Source organism: Musca autumnalis, unplaced genomic scaffold (genome assembly GCF_047663935.1).
Source record: "Musca autumnalis isolate F117 unplaced genomic scaffold, ASM4766393v1 scaffold_3, whole genome shotgun sequence".
In the NCBI taxonomy this organism is placed as follows: domain Eukaryota; kingdom Metazoa; phylum Arthropoda; class Insecta; order Diptera; family Muscidae; genus Musca; species Musca autumnalis.
The window spans coordinates 34,536,996-34,551,467 of NW_027411866.1; the positions used below are offsets into that span (position 1 = coordinate 34,536,996).

General features: G+C 35.4%; 1 protein-coding gene across 1 annotated transcript; it reads right to left on the reverse strand.

Moving 5' to 3' along the window:
• Positions 1 to 9,271: 9,271 nt before the first annotated feature.
• LOC141398134 (uncharacterized) lies at positions 9,272 to 10,301 on the reverse strand. Its single transcript, XM_073975365.1, has 5 exons — positions 10,175 to 10,301; positions 10,034 to 10,109; positions 9,881 to 9,969; positions 9,663 to 9,802; positions 9,272 to 9,353 (listed from the first exon to the last, which is right to left on the reverse strand). The coding sequence occupies exons 1-5, from the start codon at positions 10,223 to 10,225 to the stop codon at positions 9,272 to 9,274; spliced, it is 438 nt and encodes a 145-aa protein (XP_073831466.1). The 5' UTR covers positions 10,226 to 10,301.
• Positions 10,302 to 14,472: the final 4,171 nt, after the last annotated feature.

A 14,472-nucleotide genomic window follows, 5' to 3' on the forward strand; every position in this document is an offset into this window, starting at 1 on the left:
TGAAGTTTTCATACCTAGGACGGAAAAGTTAAAAGAAATTTGTGACCCGCTAATAGAGAAGATGTATAAAATCATAGTGCCTTCGATAAAATGGGACTTTCCATATTGTGTCTAAAACTTGGGTATTTGCTGAAGCAGTAAAAGAAAAAAGTCGAATCTGAAAAGCTGACAATTTGTTAGACCAGTGCGACTATGTGTCAAATAAATTGGAAAATATGGCAACATATGCAGCTGAAGGATGGATTGTCACATTGAAGGAAATATATATGGAGCTAAATCATTTATTTCCAAAGGTGATCGAGAATGAGTATTTGGGAGATTTGTTTTTCAAGTTGAATCGGGTTGAGGTTATCTACAAGAAGACAATGGATGAGATAGATAATATGCTCAGATCTCCCAGCAAAATGTTTGTGCCCCCGGCAAGCCCTCACTGCGGAGGGAATTCCTTGTAGGACAGTGCTCTTGAAAATGATGTAAATGCTGTCGAAGAAGAGATAGTATATAAAGATGAGAAAGATGTTGCGCTGGAACACCTGCGTTTGGAAGGCAAACATATAGCGGAACAAAGGAAGATAGAATCTACGTCAAACGCCAGTAATGAAGAAAATTTTGTGTGCCAGCAGGATTTAGAAGAACAAATTATACCGAATTCCGATTTTGTTGATTTTTTATTTTATCCTATGGAGAAAATCAACGTTGAAGAAATAGATGAAACTACTTTGGACGAAGATGAAAAGGCTGGACAACAATTTGTACTAGAGCAGAAGCTGTTACAGGCCAACCAATTTATTGAACTAGTAAATCAAAATGACTTTAACTTAAACAAGCAATACACTCCACTGAAAGAGAGAGAATATATATGCAACAAAGAGGGCTATATCTCTGAAAGCTATGTGAATCTTCATCTTACCTCTGAAGCAAATTTGTTGATAAGCACAGGAATAAAATATTTGGAGATATGATGATCTCGAAAACCCACATTTATTGCCTCAAATTTTATAAAATAGCGAAAATTCCCATAATTTGTATACATTTCGTACCATAAATACAAACCGTAATTTTTATACCCTACACCACTATGTGGAAAGGGTATTATAAGTTTGTTTTGGGAACAAATTTATGTAACACCCGAAATATTCGTCGGAGACCCCCCAATGTGGTATACCAATCTTCATATCTAAACGATATAAAGCGATTTTGAAATGTGTGTCCGTCCGTCCGTCCGTGTATCCATTATAAATTGTAATCAAATTCCAGGCCGCAATTGTGGACCGATCCTCACGAAATTTTGCATGAAGGTCGGATTCAGACCAGAAGAGACACCTATTGTTATTGGTGATGATCGTGAAATATTTAGGGGGTGAAATGAACCAAAAACATAATTTTTATCCGATTTTGTAGCGGCTCTGTAGGTCGCAATAATAGTCCGATCCACGCGAAATTTTAAATATGGCAATAGTAGACAAAGAAGTAGCTTGCAATTTGAGATCCCGATCAGATAATATTTAGAGGGTTAAATGGACCAGAACTTTTGTGTGAAAATTGTAATATACAGCTTATATCTTTGTTTCTGAAAGACACATTCTGTCCTGATAAAAATGTCCTCAGGATTTAGGGTAAAGGGGATACAAACAAAATACGACCAAAGATGTGTCTCATGTGTTGTGTGTTTTTAGACTTTAGACTGATTCGTTTCAGACAATTTGGAGTCTATGTAGCCCTGTCCGTTCATCTGTCTCTCTTAATGTCTAGCTGGCTGGTGCGCACGATAACTCTCGAACGGATCTACCGATTAGAACCAAATTTTATACATCGTAATATTTTGCCCAAAGTTTGTTTAAGTTGGAATGTAGGCTATGTCGGTCCACACTTTAGGGTACCTTACACAGAAAATTCGGAAAAGGAGAAATGTAAGAGTCCTCTCGAATCCTTTTGAATTTTTTTTAAGATAACTCCCAAGGGGATTTTCTGATTGGTCGAAACTTTACACATCGTATTATTTCATCCAGTCATGTGTCAGGTTGGAATATGGACTATATCGGTCCGTCCTTCGAGTACCTCCCACACAAAATTTGGGAGAATTGAAGTTTGAGGACCCGTATCGGATCTATTTGATTATGTTCTTTTCACGGTCCCTATTCTAGTCCCTTTTCAGGGGCAAGTCATACTTCCTGAGATAATAGCCCAGAAGTTCGAAAATCCCCTGCCGGCTTCAACTAAAATTACAAATCTGAAAAAATAGTTCTCAAACTTTTCCAAAACTCAGAAGTTAGCTGACTAAAATTGATTTGGTATAGCCCCATATTACGATACCTACAGATTCCACGTACTTTTAAGCAAACTGGTGTTACCGTTAGCGCAGCTGAATTATACTATTTTCTTTGCTGTGTAATTGAATATGAAAAATTTTGGTATTTATACATTTGTTTGCATGCAAAATTTTTGAATTTCTATTCATTGTTAGTTATTTCTACCGATATAAAATATATTTTAGATATCACAATATATGCCCACAATGAACTATTTTCGAAGCATATGTGAGGTACAAGTGCACAAACTGCATGGTATATATATATTTATTTATTTTAGGTGTATTCCAAAAAGGAACCTGACATTCAAAGACAATTTGAAAATTTAGCAGGAGGGGCTATTCAATGTGAATTTTCCAATGTTCGACGTTTCTCATGGCTGATATATCGCCAACAATACTAAAGGGTATTTTGCTACCGTTGACAATGGTCGGCCCCGTCCGACTATAGCCTTTACTTACTTTTTTTACTACGATAGCATTTTTTCCTTTATGTTACCGTAAAAAATAGTAAAAATTAGTAGATTCTTGCAGTTCTGGAACAGACAAATATTGAGCCCTAGAACTGCAAGAATCTACTATTTTTTTCGATAACATAAAGGATTTTTTTTTTCGTAGTGAAAAATTGTAAAATCTTGCAGGTTCTGGAACAGAGCAATTATTAGTACCATATTTTTTCAGAACTGTTTATTTATTGACTAAATAAAAACACAAGTGTTCTATTATTTTAAGTCTTTTGAATAAAATCTATGAAATAAATGATGGTCTATATAAACGTAAATTTAATGCAGTTATATATTAATATATTAAAATATTAGTTTATTTTCGCAGTACAACTGAAAATGCGTACCTTGGCAATTTTATTGGCTATCAGCACCATCTGTTATGGTTTTGTAAGTCGAATTAAATGTTTATTTAACAAAAAAAACTGAACTTTACTTAAAGATTTAAAAATTATTTTAGGATGTACGATGTTTGGACGAATATTTATTTACAGTTTATGATGAATGTATAATTGAAAATGGCGGCAATGAACGTAAGTTTTACAAAAGCAACAAATTTAAATTTACACATATTCTTTAATTTATTTTTATGTTATAGATTTCCTTACCAATTTTGTTAATCTACACAAATCTTCAAGTGAAAATGAAAAATGTTTCCGAGGCTGTGCTATGACGAAGTGTGGTTTTGTATGTTAAACTGGGGCATAAAAAAGAAATATTTATTTTATTTATTATTTTATTATTGTTTTCATTTCTTTTATCTTTACTTTAGTACGACGCCAGCGGTATGATTGATGAATTCGCTCCAACAGCTTTAGCCCTAATTGCAAGCAATGGTGATTTTAGAAAAGCTGCAAAAATTGAACAAGCAGGAATGTTATGTAGACGTATAATGAAATATACGAATAATGTGTAAGTAATTTCCAATATTAGATAAAGGACAGATAAGCAGCAATTGAACAACATCTGAGAGCAAACCCAACTATAATTGATTAATCACGCAATTTATTTGTATTTTCCAGATGTTTGTGTTATCGAACAAACCTAATGTAACTTTTTTTATTTTTCAGATGTCAAACAAGTGAAAACTGGACAACATGTTTGGCAACCCATTGCCAAGATTGCGATTTAGTCCTTTCAGATTAGCTTTGTTCCAAAACTAAAAAGTTTTACAATTATTACCACTTTTACACATTTAACCCGAAAACCGTTCACGTACACAAAAAATTTTTAAAAAAAGTACGGGAACGAAGCTATTATGAGTAAATTGATGAAATTAAATAAAACCATTTCTTTAGTGTTTACACCTAAAACGTATTTACACTTGCATTTAAAACATGTGTTCTGGGACAGATTTATAAAACATGTTAGAGAAAAAAATTATAGAAAAAAAATGAGTTTTGAACCTGGGTTAACAACAATATTAGCATTCTAAGCCACTGTCAATAAATAATAAAATTGCTCTGTTCCAGAACCTGCAAGAATCTACAAATTTTTACTACGATAACAATTTTTCCTTTATGTTATCAAAAAGTAGTAAAAATTAGAAGATACTTGTAGTTCTGGAATAGACCAAATATCTATTTATCAGGGACATAATTCTCACAATCGTTATCGAGCGAGTTTTTGTTCGAAGAAAAATTTCGAACGTTCCAAATTTTGGGATTCCCTTATACGATCGAAATTATTTTATCGATACATACGTTATCGAACGGTGAGAACATATGTGCTGTGTTCCAGAACCTGCAAGAAGCTACTATTTTTTACTACGATAACATTTTTTCCTTTATGTTATCGGAAAAAATAGTAAAAATTAGTAGATTCTTGTAGTACTGGAACGGACCAATGGTAAACACAAAATATTACAGACCATGATGGAATAATAAGTCCGTGTTTAGACACACGGGAAAGTAAATTCAGTTTTTAGGCAATAGGGGGTAGGAAAGAGTATTGAGGAGCTCTTTCCTCTCCGCTCTCTCCCAAAAACTCAATTTACTTTCCCGAGAAATTTGTGTGTCTAAACACAGACTAAAGCTGAGTACACACTGCCAGTTTTGAATGACAGCTTTGTTGGTGCTTGCTAGTGTGGCCGTTCATTTTTGTCATTCATCATGCAACCACAAAATGTTTTGTGGTTGCTGGACGGTTGGACAGTTATCGATAACTGCAAAATATCGACATTCAAAACTGACAATGTGTACTGCTCTTAAGGTGTAACATCAAAAATAGATGATCTTCATAGCAGTTGTCAAAATGCGTTATTGTGAATAAAATCACATACAAAATGTAAACAAGGAATTCACAGTAATGCATTATTGTGATCAATTTTGACGTTTGACATGATTTGATCATGGTACAATTAGAAAGGTAGATGCCTCAGCCCAGCTGATCGAATCCAAAACGTCAAAAAACTAGGAATTCGCCATGAAAAATCAAATCAAAAAACCATATGATTCGGTAAGTACAGTTTATAGAAAAACACAAGCGATAAAAAGAGACAACAAGAGACCATTTGGCGAAAATTTTGACAGTTTGCATTACAAAAAAAAAGTTGCTTTGATGTAGCAATTCGCCGATGCATCTACCTTTCTTATTGTACCATGGATTTGATGTAACACCTCCTTATTCCACCATGTTACAGACAAACAAGTTGTTGTGCGGCAAGTTTCTCGCAAAATGAAATAAAAAGATGAAAATTGTATAAAATAATAGAAAATTGTGAAAAATAAATTCCACAATGTAAAAATATAAAAATCGCATTTTGGCTTTGGAAATATATTTTTAATTTTTAAGAAACAGCCCCTTTTTGTCTATTTTTTACTCATTTTATTGAAAAAAGTCATTAGTATGTGATTTTGATTAGTTTTATTGCAAAATGTTCCATTAACCTCTAGTTATAAGTTTATTATCATTTTTAATTGTAATAAATATTAAAATAAATAAATGTTCCATTAAAGTTCGTTTTTTTGCCACAAAAATAATCATTTCGACAGCAAATGTGTGGCGAAAGTGTATTCGATAACGGATGCCGTTATCCAAATATTATAAGTATCGATCGAATTAACTCGATCACTTGTGCGAGAATTAGGCCCCAGGTCACGTAACGAGCACAGCAACACCTCAATCTTGTTTTTTATTGCAATGTAAATCCTCCGAATGTTTCCATTTGATCCGAAACCCTTAAATATGAAATTTAATGGGGATCGGTTAACATTAACTCGGTGTAAGCCCTTCGTCGTTTCAATGTCTGCAGATCGATGAGGATTATACCAGCTATTATAAGAATGGCTGTCACTCGGAGTGCAGTTCTTTGTATACCTAATAATTTTTTGTTCGCGACTGCGTTCCAAGGTGCTCGTAGGGGATGAAAGATATCAAGGAAGGGTCCTGACCGGCTTTAACATGGCAAAGTCCAGGATTTATCTTGGTCAATCTTTCATCACAAGTGGACACTGACCTCTCCGTGGTGTCACCAGGGGTAGCTGCCTTTAACACCCGTTAAAGGTAGTGAGCTAAAATTTGCCGCGCGTTCATCCATAAAAACGTTAAAAACTTGGGTTTGGGTGCCGGGTTATTAACCCTCCCCTAGAAAAAGCAGCCTACTATGAAAAAACCAAAAAAAAAAAAAAAAAACAAATCCCTCTAATGTTGAAGATAACGTTTTAAGGTCCATGATCTGCGAATCTGCACCTGTAGTGGGATTCTCTAACGCATTTTTTGGTTACCGACAAAAATCGATAAAATTAAAACGCAAAATTATGAATGAAAAGTTCAAACAAAAGTTGTCAACACTGTTACTATCGGTAGAACTTTGCGACTACTTTTTATTGGTCGGTAACTTACCGAATAATATCGTTAATTACAGAAATTATAAGGATTTTAATTTTACCGATTTTTGTCGGTAACCAAAAAATGCGTTAGAGAATCCCACTACTGGAATGTTCGCACTCTTTATAGAGAAGGTGCAGTTTACGCATTGGCAGATGTATTTGAAAAGTACAAGGCCGACATTACTGCCATACAGGAAATGGGAAAGGCGTCACAACAACACCTAAAGGTGACGCACTGTATTATAGCTACCATGACATAAAGCATGAGTTTAGTTGCGGATTTATAGTTGGTCGGAGGTTAAAACACCTGGTCTCCAGCTTCACACCAGTGAATAAAGGACTTGCTACAATTCGAATAAAAGCAAAATTCTACACCATCAGCTTTTGGTCTGTTCCTTTAATTTAAGGAACGCTTTTCGAGTAAAAAGTGGTAAAACTTGAAGATTCTTGCACTTAAAGGAACATAGCTTTTATTTGCGCTCATGCTCCCACTGGAGACAATGAGGAACTGACCAAAGATATATTTTATGAGCGCTTAGAAGAAACATATGACCGTTGTCCTGCCCATGACAATTAACACCCTGTTTCACTATGTCGAACGAAAATGAAAACGAAAGAAAAAACTAAACTTGTATATGATTTTTAAATTTTGTAGTTGTTTTAAAGCAAATACAAAGTCAATATTGCCATGAAAACCAAAGTTAAGGTGTTTTTCGTTCGCAATCATTTTCTAAATTATTCTAGGCGATTTTATTAAATTGGAAAGGAAAATATCTTTGGCCCAACAGTCGGAAAATTCAGGCTGCACAGTGAAACATCTGACAATGGTATGAGGATATAACCTAGTCATTTATAAACCGATTTCAAAACTTAATGGCTTGTTCGAAAGATATTATTTGCCCCTTTAAAATCCGTTGTGAAAAATAAAAGTTATGCACGTTTAAAATTGAAAATCTTAGAAACCCCGTTTTTCACTACATTTACCATCATAAAACAAAAAAAAAAAAACGAAGTGACCCAAAGGAACCATAGCTAATTTCGTTATCCATGGACCCCAACGCGATAGAATTTTTGCATCAGAACGCTTGAATATTTTTTAGTCAACTTTTGTAGCACAGTGTTATCAACATCGTTTCGGTTACAGAATCCCACAACAGTTCTTGGCCGTGAGAGTCCAAGAACTTTTTGCGCTGATCATAGTTTTCGTTATAAAAAATTTAGCACAACCAACTTTTTATTATAGAAAAATTGCTACCGCTAACTATTCTGTAACGAAACTTTCATTGACGAAAAGTTATTGTCGACTACATTTCATAATGGAAAGTTGTTTTTGATAACTTTTTTATACGGAATCGAAAACTTTCGTATGACGATAAGTTGTTATAATCAAATTTCCTACAACAAAGTGACGTAAAATTTTCTATAAGGAACACTTATCGACAACTTTTCTATAACGAAAAGTTGGTTTCGTCAACTTTTCTATAACGAAAGGTTGTTTTCGTCAACTTTTCTACAACAAAAAGTTGTTATCGAAATTTTTTCTATAATTAAAATTTGTTATTGACATCTTTTCTTTAATTATAATTTGTTATCGATATTTTTTCTATAACGATAAGTTGTTAACGACAATTTTTCTGTAACAATAAGTTGTTATCGACAATTTTTCTATAATTATAAGTTTTTATCGACATCCTTTCCATAACGAAAAGTTGTTATCGACAACTGTTATTTAACAAAAAGGTATTATCGACAACTTTTCTTTAATTAAATGTTGCTATCGAGAAACTTTCTATAATGAAACGTTGATATCGAAAACTTTTCTGTACGGAAAAGTTGTTATCGACAACCTTTCTATACGGAAAAGTTGTTATCGACAACTATTCTATAACGAAAAGTGGTTACCGCCAAATTTTCTACAACGAAAAGTTGTTATCGCCAAATTTTTTACAACGAAAAGTTGTTATCGACAACTTCTCTATACGGAAAAGTTGTTATCGCCAACATTTCTACAACGGAAAGTTGTTCTCACCGACTTTTCTACAACGAAAAGATGTTCTCGCCGACTTTTCTACAACGAAAAGTTGTTTTCGCCAACTTTTCTATAACGAAAAGTTGTTATTGCCAACTTTTCTACAACGAAAAGTTGTTTTCGTCAACTTATCTACAACGAAAAGTTGTTATCGACAACTTTTCTATAACGAAAAGTTGTTATCGACAACTTTTCTATAACGAAAAGTTGTTATCGACAACTTTTCTATAACGAAAAGTTGTTATCGACAACTTTTCTATAACGAAAAGTTGTTATCGACAACTTTTCTATAACGAAAAGTTGTTATCGACAACTTTTCTATAACGAAAAGTTGTTATCGACAACTTTTCTATAACGAAAAGTTGTTATCGACAACTTTTCTATAACGAAAAGTTGTTATCGACAACTTTTCTATAACGAAAAGTTGTTATCGACAACTTTTCTATAATGAAATATTGTTATCGATAGCTTTTGTGCTGAAAAGTTTTTATCATTGTAAATAATTTGCTTATAACTTTTCGCTTTAAAAAAGACTGTTGACAATAAAACACATATGAACAAAATTGGCGCTTGTCTTTAGGTTGAAATATTTTATTTAATTTCATTGAAAATGTGAAAGGGGAAATTCGCAATCGTGGCAATGGGTTGCCATACACTTAGTCCAGTTTTCACTGTTTTGACATCTGAAAAGGAAAAAAAGTTGTGTGGTTAACAAAATATTGTAGTTGTGGCATAAAGGTAGACTGTTAAAGTACATTCAGATTGGGATAATCCACTGCATTTCAAATGTCAATTCTATGGTGGTCTATACATCAAATAAATCCTTGTCCTAAAACCAGTGGATTTTATTTGACATACATGCATGCTATATAATTGATATTTGATATCCGGTGGTTTACGTAAATCTAAACGTTCTATTAGGCTTTGATTACTAATCCACCCCTGCCCTTTTTATTTTTTACTCATCTTTCTCAATCTTAGGTATTACTTACACATTATTCGTATATGTCATTGTACGTCTACACAACTGTCCTGCTAGTTCAATTTTGGCAGCTTTTGTAACATCACCATTGCTGGAAATTAGGCCTATAGCTGTTGGACCAAATGCATCAACCATACCATTGTTGTCGAACTGAAGTAAAGATCAAGGAAATAGAAGAAAGAATTAATTAATTAATATTTCTTTTTTTTATCACAGTGTTAAACTTACAAAGGCACATTTCGCAAAAACACAGCCACGGAAACATTTTTCATTATCACTCGAAGAGTTGTGTAGATTCAACCAATTGACAAGGAAATCTATAAAATTGAGACAAATAAAGGAATATCTATTTCATTGGTTTTTTTGTTTGATAAAACTTACGTTCATTGCCGCCATGTTCAATTGTACATTCATTGAAAACTGGTAATAAATGTTGTTTTTCCATACATCTCATATCCTACAAAATTTTTTAGAGATTTTTAAAATAATTATTTTTTTAAATAATCGTTAAAAATGACTTACAAAACCATAGCAAATGCTGCTGATAGCCAATAAAATTGCCAAGGTACGCATTTTCAGTTTCACTGCAAAAATAAACTGGAATTTTCGAATAATTGTTGCTGCTTTTATATAAGAACTGCATTAAATTCAAAGTTATTTCAACCAGTTATTATTTTATAGATTTTCTTCAATAATGTTGAAATAAAAGAACATTTGTATTTTTATTTAGTCAATAAATAAACAATTCTGAAAGAATATTGGTATTTATAATAAAATCGAAGATATTCAAACATACATACATATGTATGTAAGTATATAAAGGGAGTAAAAAAATCCCAGTTCCACGTTTTAAAACAGCTGCCTGCCAATTGGAAAATTTCATAGACAATGTTTGTCGATTTATCATCGATAATATACACGGTGCTCTTGATGGAACTTTAAATGAAAAGTGCTTACACCTGGGAAGATTTTGCGGATTCTGAAACTACAATGTTTTTAGATGAGAAAAATCAAAAAACAAAAAAAAAATCGCTGGAGCGCTTTTTAAAAACATCGTGATTCAAGTCGGCATTTTTAGGGTTTTTTTAGGTTTTCACGATTTTGCTTGAAACCGCAAGTTCTATCGAAATGGGACAAAAGAAAATGTTGTAGCTATAAAAGTGTTCTACAAGATTGGCCTTAATGATAATTTAGTAGGTTTTACCGTTATTGAGATATAGAAGTTGAAATTTGGACAATGCAATTTCCCAACTTAAACTTTTATATCTCAAAAATGGTAGAACCTAGGAAAAACAAGTAAGAACAGACTATAGTCGGACGGGGCCGACCATGTGATACCCTATACCACTATCCCTGTGCGCTAGCTTTCCGGGCTAGCTGTTATAAGATGTGCATTAGAAATTTTACCAATTTTCACACAAAAGTTTTGATCAATTTAACCCGCTAAATATTATCCGATCATACCGTTGACTTGCACGCTACTTCTTCATCTCAAACCAAAACTACGTTTAAAATTTCGCGCCGATCGGACTATTATTGCGACCTACAGAGCGGCTACAAAATCGAGCAAAAATTTTGTTTTTGGTCCATTTCATCCCTTTAACATTTCACGATCATCGCCAAAAACTAATCAGTTCTATTCTGGTCCAAACCCGACCTCCATACTAAATTTCGTGACAATCGGTCCATAATTGCGGCCTCTAGCTTGATTACAATTTTTAATGGACGGACAGACGGACGGACGGACGGACGGACACACATCGCTAAATCGCTTTATCTCGTCGAGATATGAAGTTTGGTATACCACATGAGGGGTCTACGACGAATATTTCGCGGCGTTACATGAATTTTTGGGAAAACAAACTTATTATACCCTTTTCCACATTGTGGTATAGGGTATAAAAATTACGAAAGCCACTCTTGTAGAGAATTTTCACAGCTAACAGATTTTCTCTAGTCCTATTTCGGTAAGACTTACCGTTTTCAAGCAAATCGTGAAAAGCTAACAAAAAGCTAGAAATGTGACTTGAATATCTACTTACTTACTTAGTTGGCCCATTACAGAACATTTGTTCCATAGGCTGTTTTTCGCTTGACTTTTTGGAATACCGCGCCTTTTCATTTCTTCATCCACTTGTATGCTCCATCAAAGCTTAGGCCTGCCGATTCTGCGTGCACCGCCATGTGGCATGTATTCATACACCTTTTTAGCGGGTTCATCATCGATCATTCTTATGATATGGCCTAGCCAACGCAATCGTTGCATCTCGATACGTTTAACTATATTCATGTCTTTGTAGAGCTGATAGAGATCGTGGTTCATACGACGTCGATATTCACCGTCAACGCAAATTGGCCCGTAGATCTTTCGAAGAATTTTCCTGTCAAACACACCAAGCACTGCCTTATCTGCTAGCGCAAGTATCCATGCTTCGGAGCCATACATTAGCACGGGTAGTATCAGCGTTTTGTATAGTGTTATTTTTGTTTGACGAGATGTGGCTTTGTTTTTAAATTGCTTACTTAGACCATAGTAGGATCAGTTGGCCAATACAATTCTTCTTCTTATTTCACAACTGATGTTGTTTGTTGTGTTTATGGCAGTGCCGAGGTAGACGAAGTCTTTAACTACCTCAACATTGTAGGTACCAACTTCCACAGTTGGTCCGAGCTCTATGGACGCTTTGCGCGTCGACACCATCAATTTGGTCTTTTCGCCGTATACCACCAGACCCACTTTCGCAGATTCTGCTTCGACCTTCATAAAGGTATCAGTTACTTCCTTTACTGATCGTCCCATGATGTCTATGTCATCAGCCTAAGCAAGTAACATGTGGCTATTGGTGTAAATTGTGCCATTTCTTTTGACAATTGCATCTCGTATTACCTTTTCCAGCAAAATGTTGAATACGTCACACGAAAGGCTGTCTCCTTGTCTGAAACCTCTTTTGGTACTGAACTGTTCGGAGAGGTTCTTTCCAATTTTAACTGAGGACCTAGTATCAGTCAAAGTCATCTTACAAAGCCGGATGAGCTTTGCGGGGATACCAAATTCAGACATTGCATGGAATACCTTTGATCGGAGGGGACTGTCGAATGCTGCTTTATAATCGACAAAAAGGTGATATGTGTCGATCTGCATCTCTTGGGTCTTCTCCTGGATTTGCCGCAGGGTAAATATCTGGTCAATGATGGACGTGCCAGGTCTAAAGCCACATTGGTATGGTCCAATTATTTCGTAGACCATTGGCTTTAGTCGTTCGCACAATATCCCTGACACTATCTTATAGGCAATAGGGAGAAGACTTATGCCCCTATAGTTGGAGCATAAAGTCATATATCCTTTCTTGTGGACGGGACATAGGATACTCAGGTTCCAATCGTCGGGTACGCGTTCTACCTGCCAGATGGTGCTATCTAGCTGATGCATACACCTTATCAGCGCGTCGCCTCCGGTTTTAAACAGCTCGGCTGGTAAGCCATCGGCTCCTACTGCTTTATTATTCTTCAGCCGGTTGATTGCTGTTTTTACCTCATCTTGGCCGGGTGGTATACATTCTATACCATCTTCTGGGATTGGATCTGTGGTATCATCGTCTTCGCTACTATTGGATACCAGCAGATTGGAGAAATGTTCCTTCCATATCCTGAGCACACTATCTGTATCAGTTACCAAATTACCTTGCTGGTCTCTACAGGAGGATGTACCTGTACCAAAGCCATCTGTTTGATGTTTCACTTTTTGGTAGAATTTTCGGACTTCATTCTGGCTCCTGTACATCTCGATTTTTTCACACTCCCGCTTTTCCATTTCTCTCTTTTTCTTGCGGAAAAGACGTTTCTCTTCTCTCCTTTTCTCCCGATATCTCTCTCGTGCGCTACGCGTTGCTACTGATTGTAAAGTAGCTCTATATGCCGCATTTTTCTCTTCGGTAGAGCACGACACTCCTGGTCATACCATGAATTCCTTTGTGGAGGTCTCTGGAATCCAAGTATGGATTTTGCGGCTGTTTGCATGGAGTGGGCAATATTGTGCCATTGTGTTGTTATGTTATCGGGACAAGGAGTGCTCTCATTAAGCAATTGGGCTAGTTGAGTGGAATATGCTGTGGCTATCTGTTGTGTTTGCAGCCTATCGATGTCCAACTTCCGCGTTGTGTCTGTTCGTGCTTTATTTGCAACGTTTAGACGGGTACGTACCTTTGCTGCAACAAGGTAGTGGTCCGAATCAATGTTTGCGCCTCGGAACGATCGTACATCCAACACGCTGGATGAATGTCTTCCATCTATCACAACATGATCAATTTGATTAATTGTTCTTTGATCTGGAGACAGCCAGGTGCCCTTATGAATATTGAGATGATTAAATCTGGTACTGCTAACTACCATGTTTTTTGCAGCTGCAAAGTCTATCAGCCTCATACCATTGTCAGATGTTTCACTGTGGAGACTGAATTTCCCGACTGTTGGGCCAAAGATATTCTCCTTTCCAATTTTGGCATTAAAATCGCCTAGAATGATTTTAATGTCATGGGCAGGACAACGGTCATATGTTTCTTCTACGCGCTCGTAAAATATATCTTTGGTCTGTTCGTCCTTTTCTTTAGTGGGAGCATGAGCGCAAATAAAGCTGATATTGAAGAATTTAGCTTTTATTCCAATTGCAGCAAGTTTCTCATTCACTGGGGGTGAAGCTGGATACCAGATGTTTTAGTCTCCGACTAACTACGAATCCGCAACCAAACTCATGCTTTACGTCATGGTAGCTATAATACAGTGCGTCACCTTTAGGTGTTGTTGTGACGCCTTTCCCAATCCAT